Below are 26,257 nucleotides of genomic sequence, written 5' to 3'. Positions count from 1 at the left end.
TCTCCACTGCATCTTCTCTCCCCTTTGAAATGAAGGCGGGGCTAGAAATGGAGCTGAAAAATACCAGCAGATGTCTACCCTTGAGAGGTTGAGCTTCCTGAAGAAGAAATAAGCTTGTTGTTCCTCTGAAATAAAACCAAACATGACCTTGAGTTAGAGCCGCGTGTCTGGTTGGCGAGTGCAGCAGCCCTAGCTGTGCGGGCTCTGCTCGCCGCGGCCAAGGTCGGGCAGGTGGCTGTGTTCCACTGCCAGGCAGTCATCTGGGCCTCACCGGCAGGCAGCAAAACAAAGGCAGATGACAGGGAGCATGAGCACTGGGGAGGGAGAGGGAAGTGTGGCTCGAAGTTATAAAATGTTGCCTGTATTTCTATCTTACGTAGGTGTATATGTGTATCCGTATAAATACAGCGTTGCTCATCAGTGCTGTGTATCACATACATTTGTCAGCTGGCTCTGATCAGTCATCAGTGAAACGGGAAAAATATGGCCTTATTTGCTCCCTTTGCAGCGCCCCCCCCACCCCATGTAAGGATATCGTGGTTAGCCACTTGATTAGGATTCAAACAAAACAGTAATTTGCCATAAGGGTGAAATAGTAGATGAAGTGTAAAGAAGGTTTTCACCCAGCTCAGCAAACATGAATCTGGTGAATGTTTTCTGGTAAAGATGACAAGCTGCATTGCTTTAAAAAAAAAAATCGGATGTTCTTCTTGGTGGACTTTGATCAGCTGATAAGTAGTTTAAAATTTAGAGAGAAAGAAGTTAAAGACTATAGGTTAAGAAAATATAGGTGTTTGATATCACTCCTCTGCTTGATTTTCTTAGCCCCTTGGCTATAGATGTATTACATTAGAACGATAAATGGATTGTTACGCTTGACATTCTGTACTTCTGTCCGGAAATATTGGCATTAAAAACCAAACTCAGATTGCCACTTGAGCAATATTCTTAGATCATCATAGGAATTTTCACTTTAAATAGTAAGCTTGTGTTTTCAAATAAGCCTTTATTTGCTGCGACGTTCAAGTTGTTTGTCTTTCTCTAAAGCAGAATTAGGATGCTTGTAGCCATGCACCAGAACTGGCAGTTGAGTTGGTTTCCCCCTGAAGGAACTGTTCTTTAGGCATTGATGCTGCGTCTAGGAGGAAGCAGTAGTGTGCTCTGGTTCTTCCAGAACAGGACGTGGACACTGGAGGACGGGGTTCGGGCTGGTGACGCGCAGTGGCGAGCTGTGGGCGCACGCTGACCGTCACAGGCCGTGGGCTGCATCTCACTGACCACACTTCTCTGGGTTCCCGGTTTCCTCCCACCTGGCTCTTTGCTCTTCCTACTTATCTTCTCTTGTCTCCTTACATCCCTCCCAGCTCTGTGTAGGCTGTGTTTCCAGCCCTCATTCTGGCCAGTCCTGCCCCCAAGCCCCCCGCTGGGGAACCGGCCCCCCTCAAAGCTCGACTCTGAATGCACACTGTCCAGAAACCACTGTTGCCTGACCACACCTTAACCCTGGCTTCTCCACAGAATTGTTTTTCTTTGAAAAAAATTTTGATATCATATTTGCCATATGACTAACACACACAAAATATATAAATATAAACAAGCACGTTATGAACTAACTGGCTAGACTCCCCCCACTCCTAAAAGCATATTAAAAAAAAAAAACAGGTTAGGTAGGTGAGTTCAGAATTAACACACTGCAAAATCCACATCCAGTATCTCTTCATTCTTGAGAAAACATAAAAGAAGAATTTCTGTTTCAAAGACAAGTGCACTGCTTCTGCTGGAACGTGATCTCTCTCTCAGTCAAGTTCACAATGTCTAAGTCAGGCATATCTGTCCACAGCCCAGGGACGTGGACTCCTCTATTAAAACTTAGTTCTTTAAAAAAGGTTACCTGATTGATGCCTACACAAAAAATTTAAAATCTAAGGGAGACCAACTATTCCCAAGACCCTGACTTTCAGGGAGGACGGCTGGGGCAGTCATCACGGGCACCTGCGTTTCAGCCCTCACTGGAGAACCATCCCCGTGCAGCCTTACAGTCAGCGGTCATCCTTCTCAGCGCCCCGGCATTTTAGCATCTTCCTCAGACCTCAGTTCTCCTTTCTTTTCCTTTGATTTTTAGCTTTGTGTTTCCCAATGGGAATCATCCTGCCCATCAGCAAATTGCACCAGCAGCATCCTCAATGGAGACAGACCTGCAGGATGTCTTAGTACAGTGTTTGCCAGGGATGTTTAGATCAAAACATTCAAGAAGGCACAGAGATGGTGTCCAGTTGTGCCCTACAGACAAACAGTAGGGCAGGAGAGTCACTTGTGAAAATTGTGACGTCTGCAGAGAGCAGGGCACCTGCGCCTTGAGGTGACCCCCTCGTGTGTTCCGCACGAAGAACGTCTGTTAGTCATATCGCTTAGTGACTAGTAAGTGGTTCTTGTGGTATTTTGCATATATTTTATATGATGATTCATATATATTGGCATTTTACTGAGTTTCACAATTAGTTTTATTTAGGAAATCAGTAGGGGCGGGGGTAAGAGGGGTGAGTGGTAGGTGATGCTTTACTCCAGAGCGCCGGGGAGCAGGCTCTGGTTGAGTACGTTCACGTACAACAGGTGTTTTTCAAGAACAGTTCATGGCCATTAGGTGGGAAATGCTTCTGTCTCAAGTCTGCCCACTTCTCACCAGCAGGCCTTTCAGCTCCTGGTCCAGGCCTCCCTCCTCTGTTCCCTGGGGCCTGGGGATGGGCTCACGCTTCCCACCCCACCCCTGGTCTGCTGCCAGCACCGCAGACAGAGTGTCCGGCTGAAGATGACAGTCACCCCGTCACAGAACACGGCAGGGCCGCCCCGCCCACTCGGAGAGAAGCCACGCTTCCATGAGACCCTTCTCTTTTCTTTTTGTCTTTTCCTGTATCTCTGTAATGTCGATCATAAGGTGAAATTAAAGTATATATTTTTATTAGTTGTTGGATTTTTTAAAAAGTAATGTTTCACATTTTTTTAACTTACTTTGAAATGTGTCTGTTTTTTAAGGAGAAAATCTCTCTCTTAAGGACAAGATCATTGAGTCACATATGAGCTTTCAATTTTTGATCCTTTCCACAGTTCAGTGGTCCTCTCTCGACAGACCCCCTCCCCCCCGCCATTTTAAGAGAATGTGTGTCTTCATCTCTGAAGGGACCCCGTGTCCTCAGAGCAGTCCCACTGCACCGCCTCCCCTGCTGGCTCGCTCCCTGTCTCCCTGCTCCTTTAGCTGCTGCTCGGGGCCTTCCCGCTTCTCCTTAGGCCCGAGTTTCTCTCTCTCGCTGAATAGCTTTTCCAGACAGTGAAAAACACCTTATTGCCTTTTCCCCCCATTATGCCTTTACGTATGTGCTGTGTGACATGATTGGTAAACCTGCTTATGGATAGATGGGCAAATGATTTATTTATGGATTTGCAAGGAAGCTTCAACTAAAAATTCTTTCCAGAAAGATGAAGTTAAAAGTCAGAGGAAAAGTAAGTGATTTTCGGTAAGAGCCTCATCTGTGGAGTGGAGTGGGGATTGTTGTGTGATGCACCTAAATTTAATTTTTTAATGGAATCTAAAATTTCAAGATATATCAGCTTTTCTCACATTCTGTGGCTTATATGTCAATTTTCCATAATTTAAAAAATATGTGTATGTCACCCAATTAGGTATTTTTATTAATACCTTTCCTGTAAGTGTTTCTTTATAGCATGTTTCCCAAATATATATGTATATTATGTTGTATGTATATAAAATACATATTTACTTTGCAAGGAAGATACTTAAATATATCATATATATAAACAAGAAATTTATATACATAGAATAAGATGTTAGATTTATTTTGTTTTTACATAAAGGGAATTTATTATATATCACACAGTTGAGATATTTGCTTTTCTGTGAATTTATTTTCTCTTCAGGTAGTTTATGGCATCATTTAAATTTAAGTTTATTATTTACAAAGCAAACAGACTCAGACAGAAAACAAACTATGGTCACTAAAGGGGAAGTGGGGGGATAAAAAATTAGGAGTTTGGGATTTAAGAGATACACACTACTGTATATAAAACAGATAAACAACAAAGACCTACTGTGTAGTACAGGGGATATATTCAATACCTTGTAATATATTCGATATATATTCAATACCTTGTAATAACCTGTAATGAAAAAGAATATACATATGTATATGTATAATTGAATCAGCATGCTGTGCACCAAAAACTGATACAACATTGTAAATCAAATATATTTCAATTAAAAAAATAGATTAACTACACAAATAAATTTATGTTTGAAGTCTTTGCATCTCCAGAATTGTCATTCACAGATTTCATATATTGGTATCATTGCTGTTTGCCAGTAAGTAATTGCAAGTTCATCTCAACACCGATTGAATTATCTGTGTGTAAAAACATTGGCGAATATGAGCTCCGAATGCTAGAATTACTTGAAAAGCTTTGTGTCTTCCTTCATTTTAAACATTTATAGTCATTCATTTAAAATTGGTTTATTTCTCATTTTTGCTCTAATAATTCAAGAAAAGTGGACGGGCCAAGTAGGCAGACAGGCGGGATCCTGGGTGCTGTGAATGGCTGGCAGCTTCATCGGTCTTTCATGTGTAGGATTAAAAAAAAGTGACCTGAAATTTAGAAATATAATCTAGAAGACAATCAGAAAGTTCTTGTTAAGCATAACCTTGCCATGTTACATGGCACCGGTTCCTCAGTGCCGCGCTGTGGCTTGCGTGTGCGTCTGTCAGATGGCGCGAGCTGTATCCAGCAGTGAGGGTGGCGGGGGTTCATGTACATTTCTTCTTGTCGTAGGAAGGTTGGTCTTTTGAAACGGGCTAGAAATGAACATTTCTCCAGAATTACATTTTCCTTCATTTGAGGCTCTCTCTTCATGCCAGCATTTTACTTCGTTTTATAAATAGGCCAAATACACATTTTATTTATTTGTCAAGAGAGGTGATGAAACCTTACAAATTTCAACTGGATTTGCACTCTGCTGATAAGAACAGGAGTCTGCAGCGCTCTGAAGAGATTACACGGAGTAGAAATGAAAAGCAAATTGTATTTACGAAAGATAGGATGGTGTTCCTAACAGGGCTTCAGAATAGACCATTCACTCTCATATTCTGCTGAGCTTAACTAGAAATAACTGGCAAAGAAAGGACAAATCTGATTGGAGGCAGAAGCGTCCCCTCTCCACAGATTCTCATCTGGAGGGTTTACTCTGAGTCGCCCTGATGGGCGCACAGCTGTATTTTATGCTCTATCTGTATAAACTACTAACGTGGAAAATAAAAATCTAAATAGTATCCTTGATTGCTTCACACGCCAACCATTTAGATTACGAGATTTATATCTACAATTTTGGAAGAGACGTTGCAGTGTGATACCCTGACAGTAACTGTCAAAGTCATAATACTGGGATCTGTTCTCATCTTGTTGTCAAGGTCAGGTTATTGAAATTCACAGTTGGTGGGTCAGAAACATCTCTTACTATCTCTTGTCATCTGTGGTTTAATGCTGACCTAAACAGCTCCTGTATAATGTCAAAATTATCACAGCGTCCAGACTGCAGCGGCACCACACGCTCCATGATTTAATGCGTTTCTTGGCTGGAATGAAGATTATGAGGAGACCAGCAACCAGGAGCTACGGTGGTTTTGAAGAACCTTAATTTCTAACTTTTCTTTCTCTTTTTTTCCCCTTCATTGTAGATTTTGGATTTAGTGAAAGGGACACATTACCAGGTAGCCTGTCAGAAGTACTTCGAGATGACACATAATGTAAGTACCTTTTTGAGCTTTGTCACCCAATTCTTCGTCTTTTGTTACACTGTGTTTCTTTTCACTTAGGGTTTTCAGCTGCAGCATTAGAAACCACTCCAGCTGCTTTGAGTAGAAAGGGATTTATTACACGGGATTCGGTAGCTTAGAAAATGGATAGAAGGGCTAGGGAATTAGGCATGGAGGCTGCAGAACCAGGAATATTGTAACTGGGAGGCGCCCTGTCCTTACTGTCCTGCAGCTGCACCCAGCACCCCACTTCCAGGGGTGAGGCCGGGGGCAGCAGCCTCTTTCCGTAAAGGGCCAGATCCTGAAAGTCTTAGCTCTGTGGTCCACGTGGCCTCTGTCATAGCTGCAGTTGCCGCACCCAGCCAGCCCCAGACAGTACGAAAGCAGCGGGCGTGCTTGTGCCCCCATATCCCTTTATTTACAAAAGAAATTCTGCACCAGGCTGGACCCACAGGCCTTAGGTAGCCCATCCCCAGAGTAGGACCTGAACACTGCTGCCGCTGTCCAGCAGAACCAACGGCTCTTGCCACCTTCCATGCAGAACATCTGGCGCTCTTACTTGTGCCTGCCACCTCCTGATCCCCTAATCTCTCTGCCAAGTCCCGTGGTCGTGTTTACCTGCACGGCGGAACCTGGGTACCCTGGCGGACTCCTAGTGGCAGGGGGGTCAGGGAGATGAGTCTGGTTGTTATCTTTTCAGCCTCCTTAGCACAAAAGGCCTGCCAGCAGGTTCTGAGAGATGTAAGCATAGGTCACAAACTCAAAGGCCTGCAGGGGTCAGGCACATAACCCAAAAAAGTAAAGCTGGCTGACATGAACATCGGACAAAACTCATGCTATTAGAGGCATTCACACTGACAAGTTTTAGGACCCTGGGCAGGGCATCAGGACACATCTGCAGGGGGCTTTAGCCCACAGACTCCCAGTTTGCAACCACTGATCTGGACCATGGCTTGCTTACCTAGGACAGATGTCCAGGAATGAACTCAGAGGTCCATGCACCTCTCGAAACATTTTTCCTGTAAGTACACATGTGCCTTTTCTGGAGTCTGGTATTAGTCAGGCTTCAAAGGGATCCGTGACCCTCCCAAAACAGGTGTTTCATTTATTGAACTCATTGTCAACTACCATGCTGTGCTAAGTTAGTCATTTTTATGTTTACTGGTTTTCATGAAATGATATTTCTTTTTTAAAAAAAATTTTTTTTGTAGACGGTGTTTTTCAGGAGGAGGTAATTAGATGTATTTATCTCCAGAGACGGTACTGGGGATTGCACCCCAGACCTCAGGCATGCTAAGCATGCGCTCTACCACTGAGCTGTATACCCTCCCCACTTCTGTTGTGGTTATATAATTGTGGAATTTCATACTTGGTATTTCATAGAAAAAATATATCCTAGAACATCACTGATCGTAATGGGAGTAATTATGGTAACATCAGCCAGATCTACAGAACCCATAACGCGTTCCAGGCACAGGAGTCGGTGCTCCAGCCGCGCTGGCCCTTTGGGTCCGCACTGCAGCACCGCGGCTCAGACAGGCGGGCACGGCCCGCTCCTGCGCATGTGGCGCGGAGCCTGGATCTGGACCGGGCCGCCAGGGAGCTCGTCTGAAGCTTGTGAATTGAACCGTGACTGCCCCTCTGTAGGACCTGGGACTGTGTCTGTAAAAACAAATGTGGACTCATTAGCACTTCCCTTCTAGACTCATGATCCAACCTTTATAGTTTACTTAAAAACAAAACAAAACAAAACAAAACAAAACAAAACAAAACAAAAACCAGGCTTAGCATTCTGCCTGACTTGCCCTGGGTCCCCCAGATGGCAGTGGGAGATGGAGCCGGACCCTTGTCTGCTGGGGCCGTGGGTCTAGTCCTCTTCCTGTTACATCTAACTGTTGAAAACAGCCTTCTTTCTGAAAAACATAAAAATGGTATTTTTTTTACAAAATGTAAAGGACTAACCCTCAGTAAAGCAGCAAACAGATTCTCATCAGTTTTATCAGAATAGGCGTCTGCCCAGATGACCCATGTCTGTTTGGTATTTTCAGCTCCAGCTTTGCACTCCTCTTTCCCTTGTCGGCTGTGTCCCTTGATTTGCTTGCTCAGCTTGAAAGTTTTAATTTAATATATGTTTTTAATTGTCTGCTGTCCCTTTTAATTAAGAATACTAAGCCTCAACTTTCACAAATTGAGGCTTAGTATTCAACCTCTTTCTTTTAAAATTAGAAAAATTAAAAAAAATTTTAACTCCCCCCTTTTAAAATAAGATACAAAAATTAGATGTAAATACTGAATTTGTGACATAATCACTAGCAAGTAAGAAGTGTTTTTTCTCGAATTTGTTTTGTGGCATCTCTCCCATTGCTCATTCCTACATGAATATTACTAGTATTGTCAATTTTTAAAACTTGCCTTAGATTTAAAGAAGATATTAAACAGACATGCATCCAAATCGTCCCACATACAGAAGCAGTCCACCTTAAACCACATATAAATTGATGGAATAAAAAGGCTGTTTGCATTCACTGGAAGACACACTATAGATTTGTCATTGTGAATCTCTCTTCGTGTATTATTTTTCTGATTTAATTTAAAAGCAGAATCTATTTTTATTGTCAGGTTGCTGCCATCCCGCCTGCCACCCCCGCCCCCCCAAAAAAAACAATAAAAAAACCCCTGTGTTTATTTTCTTGAGGCCTCTGTGATCAAACTCACTTTAATGAGAGCTTTGAAAATGAACCAGTTAGCTGATAGCATTTACAGCAGCGCAATGATAGTTCCATATGGCTTTTTCGGTAATGCCAGCTGCCTCATTATAAGCTGTCATTGCAAAACCTCTTGATTAAAACCCAAACATCCCATAGGTAAAACAATATTGCTTCAGTCTCTCAAAATCCACATTTTGAGTGGCAGAAATAGGAGACCTACGCTTGTGTGAAGGTCACTGTGTGCAAAACGTGTTGATTCCAAGCAAATATTTGGGAGAGATTCACTTAATAAGTGTCAAAAGCTGGCCTGCTTGAAATCTGTTCTCTTCAATGTTTTTAGGGAGCAGTGTTTTATATTGTAATTTTTGTTGTTGTTTTGGCATACTCCATGTGTAAATGAAAACACTAGGCCTTGTGTGGATTAATCTCTGGATTTTAATTGAAAATAGCTGCTTCAGAAATAGACCTCTTTAGGCACTGCGTCATTCTGGTACTTATTTTCCAAATAGCTGAGTGTAATTTTCTTCCGCTATAGGAATCTCTACAAAAATCTTGTTAAAATCTATCACACATTTTCCTACAGTCTTAAACAGGATATACCAACCACAGTTAAGCTTTTTTATAACCACTCAGGATCATTATGGATGTCAGTTACAGCGCTGGGCTGGAAGCCACCAGCATCTCTCACTTGGACCAGGGCGGGAGCTGCCTGACTCACTTCCCAGTGTCTACGGCTCATTCCAGTTCTTTCTCCTCCACGCAGCTGCTGGGAGGATCTTGAAAACAGAGAAATCTGGTCATCTCAGTCACCTGCTTTTTTTTTAAACACCTTTTTTGTGGTATGACTCCTGTACAGTAAACTACACATATTTCAGGTGTTCACTGGATGAATTGTGATAGAGGTATACGCCCATGAAACCACCACCACAATCAAGACAGCTCACATTTCCATCACTCCCCAAGAGGTGCAATTTTCGAATTCCCAGTTTATCCCTTCCCACCCCCTTCCCCCTCTGGTAACTGTAAGTTTGTTTTCTATGTGAGTTTGTTTCTGTTTTGTAGATAATTTCCTCTGTGTTCTCCAGATGTCCTTGAGGTCCCCTCCTCCCAGAGCCACCCCGGGCTGGGGAGCCTGACGTGGGGCCCAGAACTCTCGCTCCTGTGGGAGGGCCTCTGCGATGTAATTTTTCTTCAGCGTGTGGGTTGCCCACCAGCGGGTATGAGGCCTGATTATATCTCGAACACGCCCCTCCTGCCGTCCTGTTGTGGTTCCCTCTTTGTATGTCCAGTTGAAGATCTTCCTTGTAGGTTCCAGTCTTATTTTTCTCAATGGTTGTTTAGCAGTCAGTTGTGGTTTTGTTGTGGGTGTGAGAGATCTGAGCCCGTGGTCCTACTACTCCGCCATCCTGACCGGAAATCCCAAAAGACATATTGTCTCAGTAACCTGCTTTTAAAAAAATCATAAAAGGCATTCCCATCACTCTTAAGATGAAATCCAAAGTTTATAGTGTAGACTAGGAAGGCCTCCAACCCACCTCTTCCTTCTAGACTCCAGATCTGCTGGCCTTGCTGTAGAGGCCTGACCGTACTTTGGAACTTCCAAGGGAATGTGACCAAATGCAGGTGCATCACAGAATTCCCTTCTTCCAGTAGTTAACAAAATGTACAAAACATTAGAGAAAAAAAATCATCAACTGCGAAGGAACACATCACCAATAGCAATTAATGAAGGAAAAAAAGCAAGGAAAGAAACAGAAGATTCACTGCAGATAAAATTGTGAAAATTCTCATTTAATATCTCCAAATCCAGAATGAAGCAAACTGTGTTCCTTTTTTTTTTTTTTTTAATGAGTAAAGGAAACAGCTGCCTGACTCTTAAGCAGAAATAAGTGAAATGGGGTATTTGGATGTGGACAAATCTCTTTCTCTATTCTTTTTACTAATTTGATTTTAAAGTAAATCTATTTTCATTCTATTTGGTTTATGCTTCTCCCCTTCCTCCCTTAAAGTCCCCAGTTTTACTTTCCTGAGCAAGATGAAAGGAAACTGAATGACAATAGACCCTTCCTGCCAAAAATGAAAGTGAAAGAAAGAAAACATTGAAAAGACAAAGGCCCCACCTAGAAGAAATACAATCCAGGAAACAGAGGGAAACGTCATAATTTCATCACACTATCAGGCCTCTTAACAGATGTTCGGTAAAATGAGCTTATTTAACAAAATGAGTTAAGAAAGGGCGATTGTAGGCCTGAGAGAGAAAGTTGGGAAACGTAACATCACATGGAACCATGGCCCAGGCCCTCAGTTCAAGACTGTCAGCGCTGTTTTAGTTGGTGAATAAAAATATTAATTAAAACAGGAATTTATAAAAAAAAATGTATTCTTTAAACATTCCATTTTAAAGTTAAGGAAAACACTGAAATGTCATATATTTGCTCATCTTTTGATCTAAAGGCAAGGCCTTTTATTTGAATATAGTTTTTGGATTGGAATTTGATTTCATCTTTTTCACAAACCATACACATAATACACCATCCCCAATTTCCAGTTTGGGTTTCTTTCAAGTGGAAAAGGAACTTAATGATAATACAAAGCAATATGGTTTTTCTCCGTAGCTTTTTGGGAATTCAAGGTTTTTTTTTAAGTAACTTGCTTTTTTTGAATCTTTCCAAAAGCATTTAATTTAGATTTCATGGAACCAACAACTCTTTCTTTTTGGTTTTCCTCATAGTAACCCTATGACAGCCAGCATTATCATCTCCATTTCATCAGTGAGAAAACTGAGGCTTATTATAGAGCTGACTGTATTTTATTTGATCCACACTGAAGTCTAATCATTCAGTTTAATCCAGAGAGTTATATTCTGTGAGAACAGATATACTGAAAATTTTAACAACTTGAAGCAAGGAATAGAAAATACCCAATGTGTAATTAATATTCGCACAAGGTGCTAGGTTTTCTTTGCAAGAAATGACACCACTAAGTTCTCACAATCATTATAGTCAAGTTAAGCTCTAGAAGTAATATTCATAATGATTATAAGTTTACTTGACTGGGCGTAAAACCTCTTAAAATCATATATATGTATAACTGAATCACTGTGCTGTACACTTGAAACACAACATTGTAAATCAACCGTACTTCACTTCAGAAAAGAAGCATTTCAGAGTAACTAAGTGGTCCAGTCAAAAGGCCCGAATTCTAATTCAGACAGAACTGGTTACTAGTTCTGTGACTTTGCATCAACTGTGTAATGTCTTTGGGCCCCAGTTTCCTAGTCTGAACATAGAGGAGATTCAATTTAGAGGAGTCCCTAGGTCTTTCCTATCTCTGATATTCTCTGTTTATAAAAAAAAAAAAGGTAAAATAAAGCCCTCTGATTGAAATGTGCTAGACAAAAAATTTACTTTTCATGGAACCCTTTGTAAAATGCGAACTTCATATTGGATCTCCCAGTTCTTAATGAATTAGGTAAAAAACCCAATATAATAATAGATGAAAAATATATAATAATATATGAATGTAATAAAGAAGTTCACAAATGACTCCAGTATTAATAAAAATTATATCAAACATTTTGAAATTAAGCAGCAAAGTAGTAGGTAAAAATTTGTTCTTAACTTAAATCAGCCTTACTCAATCACTTTGCTGTACACTGAGCATTATAAAATTACTGGTCCAACACGTATCAACCACTGACCAAGAGAATCAGAAACTCCAGAACATGTAGAGTCGGTGTTACCAGAAAGGACCTTGTTTCTGTTTATTGGCCCACCTGTGAGGAAGGTTCATTCTGCACCACGATAGCAGCTTCTAACCCGTTGCACACCCATTTTACTCCACCTTAAGATTATCCATAGCTTTCATCCCCTCACCTCCCTCTTAAGAAATTTTAATGACTCCCTGATGCCAGCAAAATTAGGCCCAGGCTACTTAGCTGGCTTTTCAAGGCTCTCCCAGGTCTGGTTCCAGCCTGTCTTTCCCACCTCACTTCCGGTGCCCATCAGGCCAGGCCCTTCGCACTGCCAGCCCTCTTTGTCTCCACCTCCTTCTCGAACGTGGGGAGTAATAATCCTTCTCCCGTGATCCTTGCCACTTCTCTCTTTTTGTTTTTAGCTTTTGAATTCTTTCTTTTTTTGACTTTTTTTTTTTTTTTACAATTTCACATTTTATTTTTTATTTAGGGGGTGGTAATTAGGTTTTTATTTACTTATTTTAGTGGAGGTACTGGGGACCTTGTGCATGCTAAGCACACACTCTACCACTGAGCTGTACCCTCCCCCCTTCACCCTTGATGGAGGTTTTTAAGTACCTGACTTACTAGGCTAGAGGTTTCTTTAGAGTTAGTCTCAGTCCAGTGCATTTGTATGCTGGAAAATTACTGCCTCGTAACATGGCCTCGTACATAGCGAGTCTTCAGTTAATATGTGAAAGTACAGGACTGGTACACACTGGTTATTTCTGGCCTCAACTCACCAAATATTTATTAGATTCTCTGTACAAGTCGCTTCAGGACAGAGAGCGAGACATAAAAGCAGATGACCAAAACAAGTGTAATGGTGTCTCAGTTTAGTAAAAATATGAAGTGAAAATGCTCCCTAACCAAAAACCCACAGTAACTAACTGAAGCGAAATGGTAATGGTCTGGTGGTCGACTCCAGCTGCAGAGTCAGCGAGGACAGGGGTTTGAGTCCGGCTGAGCAGAAGCGAGTCACGCAGGAGGCGCACAGTATCAAACTCCCTTGTAAGTGTTACCTTGCTCCTGGGTCGCGCCCCAGTAGAAAACATAACTAATGAACTCATCTACAGAACAGAAACAGACTCCCAGACGTAGTCAACAATCTTATGGTTACGGGGGAAAGGGAGTGAGAAAGGGATAAATTTGGGAGTTTGAAATTTGCAAATGTTAACCACTATATATAAAATTAGATAAAAAACAAATTTCTTCTGTATAGCACAGAGAACTGTATTCAATATCCTGTAATAACCTTTAATGAAAACGAATATATGTATGTGTGTGCATGACTGGGACGTTGTGCTGTACATCAGAAACTGGCACATTGTAACTGACTGTACTTCAGTTAAAAAAAAAAAAGAGTAGTGGGTTCCGTGTTTTAAGGAATGAATAGAAGGTGAAGTTGCTGCCCTTGGTACAAGCACGCAGCAGCAGAGTCCTGGTTGGACTCCGCCAACTCTTGTCCCAGCTCCAGCCCTGCCGGTGTGTGGTGGTGGGCAAGTCGCTGAACCTCTTTCATTCTCAGATGCCTCAGCCGAAAAGCTGGGGAGATAACTGCTAACCTGCCTCCAGAAGGCCCTCCTGGGAGTTAACTGAGTGTGTGCATGTGCGTGAATGAGTGTGTGTGTTTGTGCCACTTGGAATAACACAAGCCTGGCACACAGCAGGCACTAAATAAGTGCTTGCTCCTATTAAGGAATATATTTTTCTTCACCATTAGTACATCTTTAGAACCGAAATGTAGAAAAAGGAGTTCTTGCTGAATCTTCAAATACAAAAAGTATTAGTACTTTAAAGGCTCATTGAGTATTAAAGGCAGAGTAATGCATAATTTGAAATGATAGTCAGATTTTAATTTAAAGTTTAGTGATAGTATTTGAAAAAAGAAATAGCATAAAACCCGGACCCTGGTCATGTTTGCGTTAAGCCACAATGAAAATTACAAAAAGAAAAAGACAGTATATAAAAAGTAAGACCAGAAAAGCCCAAGATTGGAATGAAGAAATCTCATTCAATGAGGCTGCTTTTTCAGAGTTTGCATTAAGCTCCATGGGATTAAATATGGCAGACTTATAAACAGGCTGTAAAATACGGGTGGCATCGAGGAGCAGTGTCAGAGCGGCGTCTGTTTTTTTATCCTTTCCCCGTGATCCTGGAATGTTTAAAGATCCAACCCCTCTCCCCCTTTTTCCTTTTTTTTTTTCTTTAAAGAAATGGTTATTGACTGACTGCACGCCAGGCAGTTTGCTTGGAGCTGCCTTTGAGCCGTCTGAGCTGTTGAGGGGGCTTCGAATGGGGAAGTGGTTCCTGGCCCTATATAGTATTAACTCGATGCGCATTTGCTCCCCCGGGCAGGTGGACGATTGTGGCTTTTCCTTGAGTCATCCAAATCAGTTCTTTTTTGAGAGCCAACGGATTCTCAGTGGTGGTAAAGACCTCAAGAAGGAATCCAGCCAGCCAGACACTCCCCAGGCCAAGCAGGGTGTCCAGAAAACCAAGGACGCGTCGTCCGCTCTGGCCTCGCTGAACTCCTCTCTGGAGGTGGACGTGGAGGAGCTTGAGGAACTACTTCAGTGAACGATGCTTGGGCCGTGGGCTTTTATTTCCTGCTTTTGTGATTTTGCCTTTTTCTGTCTCCCTTCTCCCTCCCCCCTGACCCCAGCTTAATCCCCTCAAGTGTGCCCGCATTTCTCAGGAGAGCAGGCCTGCAGGTGAAAACAAGGACCTCCTCCCTGTTTTGCTTTGGCAAAAGAGAAGAATTTGTTTTGAAATTCAGCACTTGACGGTGTCAGTTCAGTCCTGTTTTAGGAGCTAACAGCTTTCTATGGTGACAGCTGGTTACAGTCCCCTAGAAACAGTACCCCTGGGCACAGCTTTTAACCCTCATCACTGTCATTTTGACCCAGTCCTTCTCTGGACTATCTTTGTTAATAAAATAATGAAATGTTTAATGACTGTGTCTTTGTAAATGGCAGGAGTCACGTCGTAACACGCTAGGCGTCACCTCAGGGTTTAAAGTGATATTTTGGAATATCCAACACACTTGCCAAATCACCAGTGAAGGTTTTGAACTGCTTTTCTCTTTTTTCTTTTTTCTCTCGGGTTTGTTGGTTGTGGCTATCCCACATCAGCCAGGAGAACTTTTGCCCCTTTGACTGGTAGCAGCTCTCCTGAAATGAGTTGTGACTTGAGAATCAGAGAAACCGAGGGTGGACAGTCAGTTATACGACGTGCGGTGATGGCCTCACCCGCTGTCATCTGCGTCCGCTCTGGGGAGGACACTCTGACGTGTTTTTTCATCCCCCCCTCCGGCGTCCCTGCCTTCTTGCTTCTGGGGTTGCTGTGAATTGCCAAGTTGGTTTGGTAAATTTGTTAACTTCATTTTTAAATATTTTTAAATTTTTAATTTATTTTTATTTTATTTTTTAAATTAAAAAATTTTTTTTCCATTAACTTCAGTAACATGTTCTGATGTTTATGGTCAGGCCTCTTTTCAGCGCTGGCAGTGGGGGTTGGTGAACGCTGTGGATGGTTTCGGATGCACTCGGTGAGCGCCTCCCTGACACGCACGTGTGCGCTGTGGGACTTGGGGAGGCCCTGGTCTGACATATTTCCTCCCCGTGGTCTTTGCTCGAGGGTTCGGGCCCTTAGCAGGGAGACCCAGGTTGAAACATACCCCTGCCTCACCAATGTCCTTGGTTTACGTAAAAACATGTTTCTATTTCAGTCCTCTTTTCCTGGGCCAGAGGGCACTTCCCCTGTACCCTCCTGAATCACACCAGATACCGACTACACTGAAAAGAGGGCACGGCATTCGGAAACTGGACTGTTAGAAGGCGCGCCTTCCACGTCCTGTGGGTGCAGCCCTGTGGGAGGGGTTTCAACAGGATCGGATCATCAGAACCTAAAAATCTCAGCCGCTCGACTTTCTCTTTGAGGCTGCTGAGCAAAGATTTCTTGGAATATTTAGTAACGTACAATTAAATGAGATACTCTCTGAACCGTTACTTATCTTGGAGAATTATTATTACCTCGTTGAGAAAAACAGCTTTATTCCACCACTCGTGACCTCCAGCAGTCTGTCCCTTCTGACACTATCCACTATTCCTTTTGTCATTCAGTTCCCAGCAGGAGTTGGATGGCTGCCGACCGCTTCATCCATGAACTGCAAACCCCCCCCCCCTTTTTTTAATGTTAAGAACAAGTGTTAGTGTGGCCCTTTTAACCACAGGATGAAGTAAGCGACAGAAAGCCAGGCACAGATGAGTCAGTCTCTGCTGTATTAAAAGAAGGCAAACTGACTGCAGTGGTTCAGTGAGAAATCTTAGGATGAGATACTTCATGTCCTGCATCATTTGCATGACTTTTAATTTTGTTTTTTAATTTTTAAAAACTTAAATTTTTTTTTTAATTTTTGAAGGGAAGGTAATTAGGTTTATTTATTTATTTTATTTATTTTTGGGAGGAAGGCAAATGAGGCTTATTTATTTATCAATTTCATTTATTGTTTAATGGAGGTCCTGGGGATTGAACCCAGGACCTTGTGTATGCTAAGCACGTCCCCTACCACTGAGCTGTATACATACCCTCCGCCTTGCACAACTAGCTTTTCCCACCGCCTCCTGTTCCCCCTGAGGCCGGTGCCCACTGGCAGACAGATCAGAGCCATCCACAGCACAGCTCATGTGTCTCAGTTGACTATCTTATCCTGGCGGCCTCAAGAATTTGAATGTTTTATGGGAGTCTAGTCGAACTCCAAAATCACACTTGTTTACATGTTAGCTGTATTACCAGTGCAGTTTCTTTGCCATAAGGCTTCCTCCCCTGTTGCGCATTATCCAGAGGAATGTAAATATTTTGTGAAGTGTGTACATCAGAAGATGGGGGTAGAGGTTTATAGAAGATCGACATGAATGCCTTTCTGGTGCCTTTTCGGAGTTGGAAAAAGCAATTTATTTTTCACGCTTCACAGGTCTTGACAATTTTGATTTGTTTTCTCTGAAAGACCTGTTGGAATTGGATGATGTAGGAAAAACCCCGAAAGAAAAAAAAAAAAAGCCAACAGCCTCTTTTCAAAAGAAGATGAGCCTTTCAGATCTTTTAACTTCTGGTCTTTTATTACCTCTTCAAGGAGGAGAAGCTGTATGATGATCAGACAGGAGAAGAGACAGCAGAAGCCAGAGACCAGGCTGGAAATTTGCCACTGGAGGAAGTACCAGCCTTGTTCGTGGAGGTTCTGTGCCGTTTCTTTCATCCTGTTTCTCCGTAATGTTGCTCACTCCGCCCAGACAGTATGAAACTCTTAATTGCAATGTGCACAGAAGAGAAGATTTTAAGTAAACTTTTTTAGGACTGCTTATAAAATTATAGTCATGACAGTGAATCGTTCTAGACTTTGAATGAAAGGGAACAAAATCAAGCCACGTGAATTGCTTTATTGTGAATTAAAGATCTTTACTTCCCATAGAATTTTAAGCTGAGGAATTTATTCTCTCACTCAAAGCATCCGGACCGTTTTGCTTGTTACCCTTTGCTGCCTCGCTGATGCTCAGGGTCTTTGCAAACCAACTCCTGTAATTCTCTGCAAAGAAGAAAACTTCTGGGATTTAAGCTGGAAAGGCGAAATGAGACAACTCTGAAATTCTGGTTCGCGGAGAGCCTGTTTGCAAATTTAATCAAGGTCTTCCAAGAGGTGTCAGCTTGACATGAAATTTAAGTGCCTATTAAAGTGAGAGCTGACAGCAGCTCCGCACAGGATGCTCAGCCTGAGGACATCTTTACGGCTGGAAGGGAAAGAAAGTTAAGAAGCCTCAAACCACCGTGCTAATTAGATCCATTTGTTACCTTCTTTTCTAACGCTGGCAAAGGAGGGGGAGAGAAGGTTGGCGGGGAGGTGGGGGGCTGAAGTCGGGAAGGGGCCCGGTGCCCCCTGTAGAAATTGGGCAGACGACGCAGCGGCCGTTCCCTCTGACAAACGGCCCTGCCTTGTGTCTCTTTCAACGCACAGACGGAGCCACCGTGTCTGAAAGCTGCGTTTGAAACAGGTGTGCCTGTGGGTTGTCAGGCCCTGGGGAAGCTGCACAGCCTTACCTGGGGGTGGGCTTCCCAGATATGTGAGTCAGGGTTGCTCACGAGGGTCTCTTGACTTACACCCAGGTAATCACTTATTTACCCAAAGCATCTGGCCTTCTTTTCAATACTGACTTCCTCTTGGACAGGTAGCTGTTGGCCTCGTCTAAGGCTTTTCACCACAATTGGCATCGTGGGCAATTAGCTTTGTGACTCTATGGAAGTCTTGTTGCCTGGAGGATAGTACCTTCCCGCTTCTTCTCCCCTTCCTGCCAAAAGTATCCTGTTTCCTGTTTCTGGATTTGCTTTCTACCCCATAAGTGATTTTTGTCCATTGCTTCATAACATTTTATTTTCTCTCAGAATTATCACTGTAGAACCTTAAAGCTAAAGAATCCATCTGTACCTCGAGCTTCTGTATTTCCCCTGAGCCTCCAGTTGCCGGCCTGTTTCTGGACGTGGATGACAAGGTAGGGAAGCAGCACTGCTAATAAATGCGTGATGGGGTCTCCAGTTCCGCCTCGTGTGTCTAGGTCCTCATGCACCATCACGGAACCATGAAGCTCTTTAAAGGGTTTGGGGTTTTTGAATTTTAGCACTGAAAGCATGGAGGGGAAATAAATTCAGCAAATAATGCGTTTAGTTTAAGAATCTGTATAATAAAACTAAGCTTCTCTTGCAAAATTTTCCTGATCCCACACCGTTGTTTTTTTTTTTTAATTTTAGCTTCCGCTTGGGTCATAGAGGAGACCAAAATCTTCATTAATGATGAAAAAGATCACAGTGCTATGTGCTTCTCTTTTCAATATATGTTTAAATTTTTACTATTTTTGATGAGAGGAGGTAATTAGGTTTATTTACTTATTTATTTAACAGGGGCTCTGGGGATTGAACCCAAGACCTTGTGCGTGCTAGGCATGCGCTCTGCCACTGAGCAATACCCTCCCCACCACGTGCCTCATTCATCTTCCTTTTCAGTGTAGAAAATCTGACTTAATCCTCCTCCACCACCCTTAGCGCTTGGTTCTCTATGTAGTTCTAGCCTATCCTCTTCTCACTCGTGAATCTCCTGAGATCTCAGCCATCTCTACGCAGATGACCCCCAAATCTGCATCTCCAGCTGAGATCCCCCTCTGAGCCCAGACCCATCCATCCAGCCGCCGCCGCTGGGGCCTCTCCGTGCGGATGTCCCACAAGCACGTCTGACGAGTCCCCACCGAGCCTGTTCTTTCCCCCCGGGAGTTTGTCGCTGTAGAAGTTCTGACGTTCACCTTGACTGTTCTCTTACTTTCTGCGCACGTCCAAGTCCAGTTGATTCTGTTTTAATACCATCATATCTGAACCAGTGGATTTCAAGTGGGGGCCGTGGTGCCCGTGGAAGACATTTGATAATGTCTGGAGACATTTCTGGTTGTCACGGCTGGAGGGAGCCTGCTGCTGCATCTAGTGAGACAGGCCCCTCCCTACGCATGGGACAGACAGCCCCCGAAGCACGGGACAGCCAGCCCGCAACTCATGGGACGGCCCCACACCCACCCCGACACAGGGCACAGATTCCACAAGCAAATGTCTGGCTCAGGACATCACTGGTGCCGAGTCGGGGAGCCTCAGCAGACCCTGTCCCGTCTCCTGCCCCGCACGGCAGGGCACCCCGTTCCCTCCTCGCGGGTGTCATCACCGCAATGATCTTACTCCCCTGGTCACCACTTCCCGCATCCTTTGAAATGTAACCCGCGTACTTTTCCTCTAAAGTGTTTATCTCCTTAGTCATGGCTCCCCCTTCCCGTCCCGGAGGCCCTGGTGGCGGGACCCCGCCCTCCGGTGGCCTCTGCAGCATCCTCTCATCCCGCCCCGCCTGGCGGCGCCGCGCGCATGCGCCCTGCTGACTCCTCCCGGGTCCTGCGCGCTTCCTGCCGGGGACACCGCCCACTCCCGGCCCTGCAGACCCGCTTCCCCGCCCGGGTGAGGTCAGGTGCGCGCCGTGCAGCCTGCGCTGGTGACCCCAGCGTGGATCCGCGGCCTCTGCTAGGCCGGCGAACGGATTCCTGCCGCAGGCTCACTGCGGTTTATAACCATCCATTTACTTAACTCCGCTTCACTGGACGGTAAGGTCCTTGCGGGCCGGAACTGTATCACTTCCGTATTTAAACCCCTAATTTTTTTTAATGTCATTAAGTATTTTTCATACAAGGTACCACTGTAGGTAAGCATCAGAGGACACGCTGTTTTCGCATGTGCAAAACCGAACAGAAGCATTTTAGCGTGCCGCCCGATGGGACGGAGAAAGCCGGTGAGCATCCCCGGAGGCCAAGACTAGGAGCTAACCCGGGGGGCGCCCGTGGCGAGGGGTGTATGAGCCACTCAGCAGTCCGCAGAGGCTTCTACCCGTCGCTCGGGCAGCCTCGGGCCATTCTGAACTGCAGGTGTCGCGACGTTACAACAGGCAAGCAAGAGACAAGTCCCATTCTGAAGGGAGACGGGTTTGGAGCCTGGCTTGGCAGAGTTTAAGAGCTGATACGGGGGGAGGGTATAGCTCAGTGGTCGGGAGCATGCGTAGTGTGCCGTTTTAACAGCTTCAGATCGAGTTTCCCTCGCCACCTAAGTTGGCAATCAGCATAATTGAGTTTCTGAGCTGGGTAGTTGTAGTGCTGTCTGTAGAACACAACTGCTGTTGAACTCCTTTGCCGGGTTCTCACCAGTTGCCCTGCAGAAACCTCCCATGAGCTGGGTCACCAACCACCTGATGATGTTGGCACTGGGACTCTGGCCCATGTCACTTCCTGCCCCATTTCTGGTTTTCAAAGGGGCAGAGGGTCCGGGACCAGCCTCCGTGGTTGAGTAGCCCAGATTACCACCCCAGATGGACCGGCTCTTGTCCATTGTCTTTGGCGAGTTTACTAACCCTCCTGCTTCAATTTCCTCCGCTGTAAGTTTGGGATAGTCATATCACCTGCCTGCGTTTCAGGGTCAGTGTGAGATCAAATGAGATAACTTCTAGTGACATGCTTCGCAAGTGGTCCGACATGTGGTGAACATTAAACACGTGTCAGCTGTTCTTATATGGGGGTCCTGTTCAGTTTTATTTGAAGAATGTGTTTACCCAAAATAAAATTTGGCAGCTACAATATTAGAATATTTTTGGTATTAAAGGGGAATTCTAATTTTGCTCTACAGAATAAAAATTCCATATTTATTCCTTAGTTCTTCAGACAGAATCAAACCACAGACTCCCAACATTATAAGAAGTTTATACTACCAGGATAAGCTATGGCTTTTCAAACTCTGGTTTCTTTGGGATCATAGAATTATCTAGAAAAAGTAGAACCAGAAAATCACGAAAGGTTTTATATGCCTTGTGTTGTCTGTTGGCTTCTCAAAGCAGAGTTAACAAACCACCTTGAGCCTTGGTTGGAGGACTGCACCTTAATGCCTTTGTCTCAGCCACGGAATCGTCCCGGCCATCTCCATCCAGACACCCTTCCCGAAGCATTAAAGGAATGAGAAAGAAGCTTTGGGTTTTTCTCTTTTGATATCCTGTCTGGGCCCCAGGGTTATGATGACATATGTCCCCCAACAGTACCATTAAGAAGCCGGAAGCTTTGGGGTGCACCCAACTTCTTGGTACTAATCACACCACTTAAATTTGTGCACAACTTAATAACTGGATGTGTACAACAAAATAAAATCAGCGCCAGAGTCACAGCTTCCCTCTAGACTCAACTTGCAGGTGCAAAAAGCACCAAGGTGACAGGGGGTCCATCCTGCCTCCGTGTGGCCCTGCCCTCACGTTAGGAAAAACAGCCTGTCTGTGAAGGTGTTGTTCGTTATTTAGAAGGACAAGCAGATTCCTGACACTTAGGCTGGGGGAATACAGCCACCCCAAGTCTGGGATCTAGTAAATGTTTTCCTCTCGTGGGTCCTGTGGTCTCTGTTGCAACTACTCCACTGCAAAAGCCACTGGAGGCAACATAGGAACAAACAGTTGTTGCTGGACTTGCCTGAAGCCTGCTCCAGGCTGTAGCTCCAGGACCAGTGAGCAGGCCAAACTCACAGGAGGCCCGGGTTAGGGCGCTTCTGTCTGCTGTCTGCACTGTGCTTGGGGTGGTAGCCGGCCAAAATTTGTCACTTAGATGGTTTTAGTCCCAAGGAACCCAGGACACCCCAAGGGCATCCCTGGATGACAGCCAAAAACCTGGACCCCTAAAGGGAAAAACCAGGTCACCAAAGGCATGGACAGCCTTCCCTCCCAGAGATGCCAGAGCTCTGGAGAAGGCAGGGGGAGCGCAAAATTAGCCCTGCCCTCTGATTGGAAGAATTCATATTGTTAAGATGTTTGTACTACCCAAAGCAACGTCCAGAGTCAATGTTATCCCTATAAAATCCCAAGGCATTTTTCACAGAAACAGGACATTGTTAACATTTGTATGGAGCCACCAAAGTCCCCAAACAGTCAAAGCAACCTTGATGAAGAATAAAGCTGAAGGCATTGTGTTGCTTGATTTCAAATCATATTACAAAGCTATCCTACTCAAACGGGTGTGGCGTTGGCAGAAAAACACACACACAGATCGATGGAACAGAACAGGGAGTCCAGAAATAAACCCACACAATTAACTTAAGACAAGGAAGCCAAGAACAGTGAGGAAAGGACAGTCCTTTTAATAAATGGTGGTAGGAAAACTGGAAGGCCACATGCAAAAGAATGAAACTGGACAACTAACATGATACGCAAAAACTGTCTCAGAACGGAGTAAAGACTTGAATGGAAGTCCTGAAACCACAGCACTCCTAGAAGCAAACATCAGTGGTAAGACCTTTGACATTGGTCTTGGCAGTGATTTTTAGATTTCACAGCAAAAAACAAAGGCAACAAAAAAAAAAAATTTAAGACATGGGATGACATTAAACCAAAGAGCTTCTGTACAGCAAAGAAAACTATCCACAGAAGTGGAAAGGCAGCCTACTGAATGAGAGAAAGCAGTTGCAAATCATATATCTGATAAGGGGTTAATATTCAATATATATAAAGAACTCATACAACTCAACAGCAAAAAAAAAAAAAAAGGAGATCTGATTAAAAAAAATGGGCAGAGGTTCTGAACAGACATTTTTCTAAAGAAGACACACGGATGGCCAACAGGCACATGGAAAGTTGCTCAGCATCACTGCTCGTCAGAGAAATGCCAATCAGGACCACAGTGAGCGGTCGCCTCGCACCTGTCAGAACGGTTAACGTCCGAAGACAAGCCGACCGAGAAGCGGTCCTTCAAGGGCTCCACGCACAGACTCACCCACCTCAGGGCCCAGCACAGAGGCGGCCTGGGACAAGCTCCCACACCCTCTGTGAAAGAGGCTTACCTGCTCATCTCAAAGCGTCAGCCCGAGGGGCAGGCCCCTGATTTCACGCACACCTAGGAACCCACAGAAACGCTCTTCAGGGACAGCCTGCTGGCCTCTCCTGGGAGGGGGCTTGGGCGCTCACCTCACGCCCTGAGCTCTGCGGCTGCTGCCCCGGGACCCCCCACATCCTCTGGGTCTGGTGGTCAGCGGGGCTTCCACTCAGGGCTCCCCAGGCCTGTAACGGGGAAAGTTTCCCAACTGGCCACCAGCCCAGGGTACAGTCTCTGTGTGAAAGGCCTGTCCTGTGTCTGGGGCCCTGGTTTCTGCAGCTGCTGCCCAGGGGACAACCATCCATCACCTCCTCCCGTGGCCAGTGGAGCCGGCATCCATGGGTCCCCTGGGATGGTGACAAACAGGCCATTCTCAGGCACAGTGCAGACAGGCCACACTGGCCACAGGCCACTGGTGCTACTGAACACACACTGGGCTTCTAAAATCCCTGCTCCTTAAGTTACAGGGCAGGAGATGGACTCCCGAGTGGACCTCCCAGCTGTCAGAGGCACTGACCGCTTTAAACGCTGGGCCGTGTGGCCGCCGCTCTCCTCCCACACCCTGGGCTTGCCGCCCCGCTGCCTGTGATTCTTGTCAGGGACAGCCTGGCACCTTTGTCTTAGGGGACAATATTATTTACACTTCCCCTGTCAGTTCTGAGTTCCCCTACGTATTTTTTTTTTAAAACTCTAATCCTATATTTATTCCTATTTTTATTTTTTTGGTGTGTGTGTCGGGGGGGGGTAACTAGGTTTATTTTTTTATTTAAGTGGAGGTAATGGGGCTTGAACCCAGGACCTCGTGCGTGCTAAGCACAAGCTTCACCATTGGGCTCTACCCTCCCCGGCCCCTTCCTTACAGATTTAAAACATCAGCAATCTTGCCTTGGCCACCTGAGCCGGGACGGATGGGTGGTGAGCTACGATCGCCGGCCACAGATAGTCCCGGCTCTTTGGAGGAACCCACCAAGAGGCCACTGGACCTTCCCTTACCTGCTTGATATGCAAATTCCTGCTGAAATTCCAAAGTGTAGGAGGTCCTGGGTTCCATCCCCAGTGCCTCCACCCATCCACCCCGAAATCAATCAATCAATCAATGCATCAATCACCCAGACCCACCCAGGGAGCAGTGTGGGTCCACAGGGTGGAAGGAGGCCATCAGCTTGGTTGGCACCGGCAACAGTGGACAATGACACTGTGGTGATAGGCTCCGCCCACTTGGCCCCACCCCGCTTGGGGGCGGCCACCAGGGAGCTGCTGACTCCTGGGTCGTCAGTGGCGGGGGGGGGGGGGGTGTGGTGAGAATCTATGAAATGCAGGTGCTTTTCTCTGTGCCTTTGTGGCCTCTGGGTCAGGGGGCTTCTCCTCCACCCCAGAGAGGCGGCTCTAGGAAGATGTTGGAATCGCACAGCACACCCTGGGGGTGCGGGGGGAGGCGCGGGTTGCAAGTCAGTCCGAGGGAGGCTGCACCTACAGCGCCACCAGGCTGGGTGACTGCAGCCCTCAATCTTAAACGGGACAAATGACACAAGTGCTAAAGGCCGCCAGCCCTGCCCGAGCAGTGCCTGACACCCCAGGCTCCGGGCATGGGCCAGGACGCCCTCATTCAGCCCTAATGGATGGAGAGCCTTATGCAGTTCAGACCCACCTCTGGTAACACAGGACCAAAGCACAGATTAGCCTGTGAGGGTTGTGTGACTGCATCTTCTTTAAACCAAGGCTACACACGTGCCTCCAGCCTTTGCTGTTTATGGATGGGGACCTCACACCTCTACCACTGAGCTACACCTTCCCCGCCTTACCTATGTCTTTAACCAAATATCCACCTTAACCCTGCCCAAAGGCTTTGACTTGTTTCTTGGCTGGACCCCAGAAAACAGGAGGGATGGTTACAGACAGGACTTTAGAATATCGTTTGTCTTCTGGTGTTGCTGATCGGCATTTTGTTTTTGCTCAGATGTTTCATGCACTGGGTGACAAAACCTTGCCAGTAGTTTAAAAAATCTCCACCATCCAGACAGTGCACGTGATTTTTCCTAAACACTAAAGACTAGTCATCTTGGGGTCAGTGGTGATGAGAAAATAGCAATTCCGAGTGGCCGCCTAGGCGTTTGCCGTGTAAAAGCCCAGCTCACACCTGGAGTCTGGACATTGAGATAAGAACCTGCGCTTAGAATTCCTGCCACAATTTCCTGTTTTGCTTTTCCTGAGGCACATTTGAAAATAACCACTTAGAACTGAGCTCACAAAAATTCAGTGACTGCTGCCCCAACCGCATTATAAAGGGGTTATACCCTGTTCGCTGAATCTTGCTTGCTCGTGACCTGGAATGGAGGACCCCCCGTCCCCCAGCTCGGGATCTGGAGGTAATACACCTTGTGAATTCTTTCCTTGGCATGAGTGTCTTGGCATTGCACCTTCAATCAAAATGGTGCTGGGATCTTCACATCCCCAAAGTGGGGGCTGGGATGCAGAGGGGGCTCTCTGCTGCCCCCTGTGGGTGGCTTGTACCTCCTCAGTCAGCAGGTCAAATCTGCA

The 26,257-nt window shown here is 45.1% G+C and overlaps 1 protein-coding gene and 1 long non-coding RNA gene across 6 annotated transcripts in view; one reads left to right on the top strand and one right to left on the bottom strand.

Annotated features, from left to right (window-relative positions):
- The window catches only part of PRIM2 (DNA primase subunit 2), a 215,376-nt gene extending 200,165 nt beyond the window's left edge, over nt 1-15,211 (top strand). For both annotated transcript variants that reach the window (XM_072944748.1, XM_072944747.1), the window contains exons 13-14: nt 5,739-5,807; nt 14,616-15,211. In XM_072944748.1, the coding sequence (XP_072800849.1) occupies nt 5,739-5,807; nt 14,616-14,837 (291 nt within the window). In that variant the 3' untranslated portion in view covers nt 14,838-15,211. The remainder of the gene's footprint in view (nt 1-5,738; nt 5,808-14,615) is intronic.
- Nucleotides 6,955-24,880, bottom strand: LOC140687662 (uncharacterized). Of its 4 annotated transcripts, XR_012062081.1 has the most exons (5): nt 24,713-24,880; nt 21,682-21,806; nt 18,736-18,927; nt 7,622-7,729; nt 6,955-7,478 (listed from the first exon to the last, which is right to left on the bottom strand). It is a non-coding gene; the product is annotated as an uncharacterized lncRNA (long non-coding RNA). The 4 variants fall into 4 exon arrangements; XR_012062080.1 differs by lacking the exon at nt 18,736-18,927; XR_012062082.1 differs by lacking the exons at nt 6,955-7,478; nt 7,622-7,729 and adding an exon at nt 17,385-17,561.
- Between the last annotated feature and the right edge of the window lie 1,377 nt (nt 24,881-26,257).

Source organism: Vicugna pacos, chromosome 20 (genome assembly GCF_048564905.1).
Source record: "Vicugna pacos chromosome 20, VicPac4, whole genome shotgun sequence".
Classification (NCBI taxonomy): domain Eukaryota; kingdom Metazoa; phylum Chordata; class Mammalia; order Artiodactyla; family Camelidae; genus Vicugna; species Vicugna pacos.
Note: the sequence above shows the minus strand (reverse complement) of the source record. Positions and strands in the feature narration are given on the sequence as shown.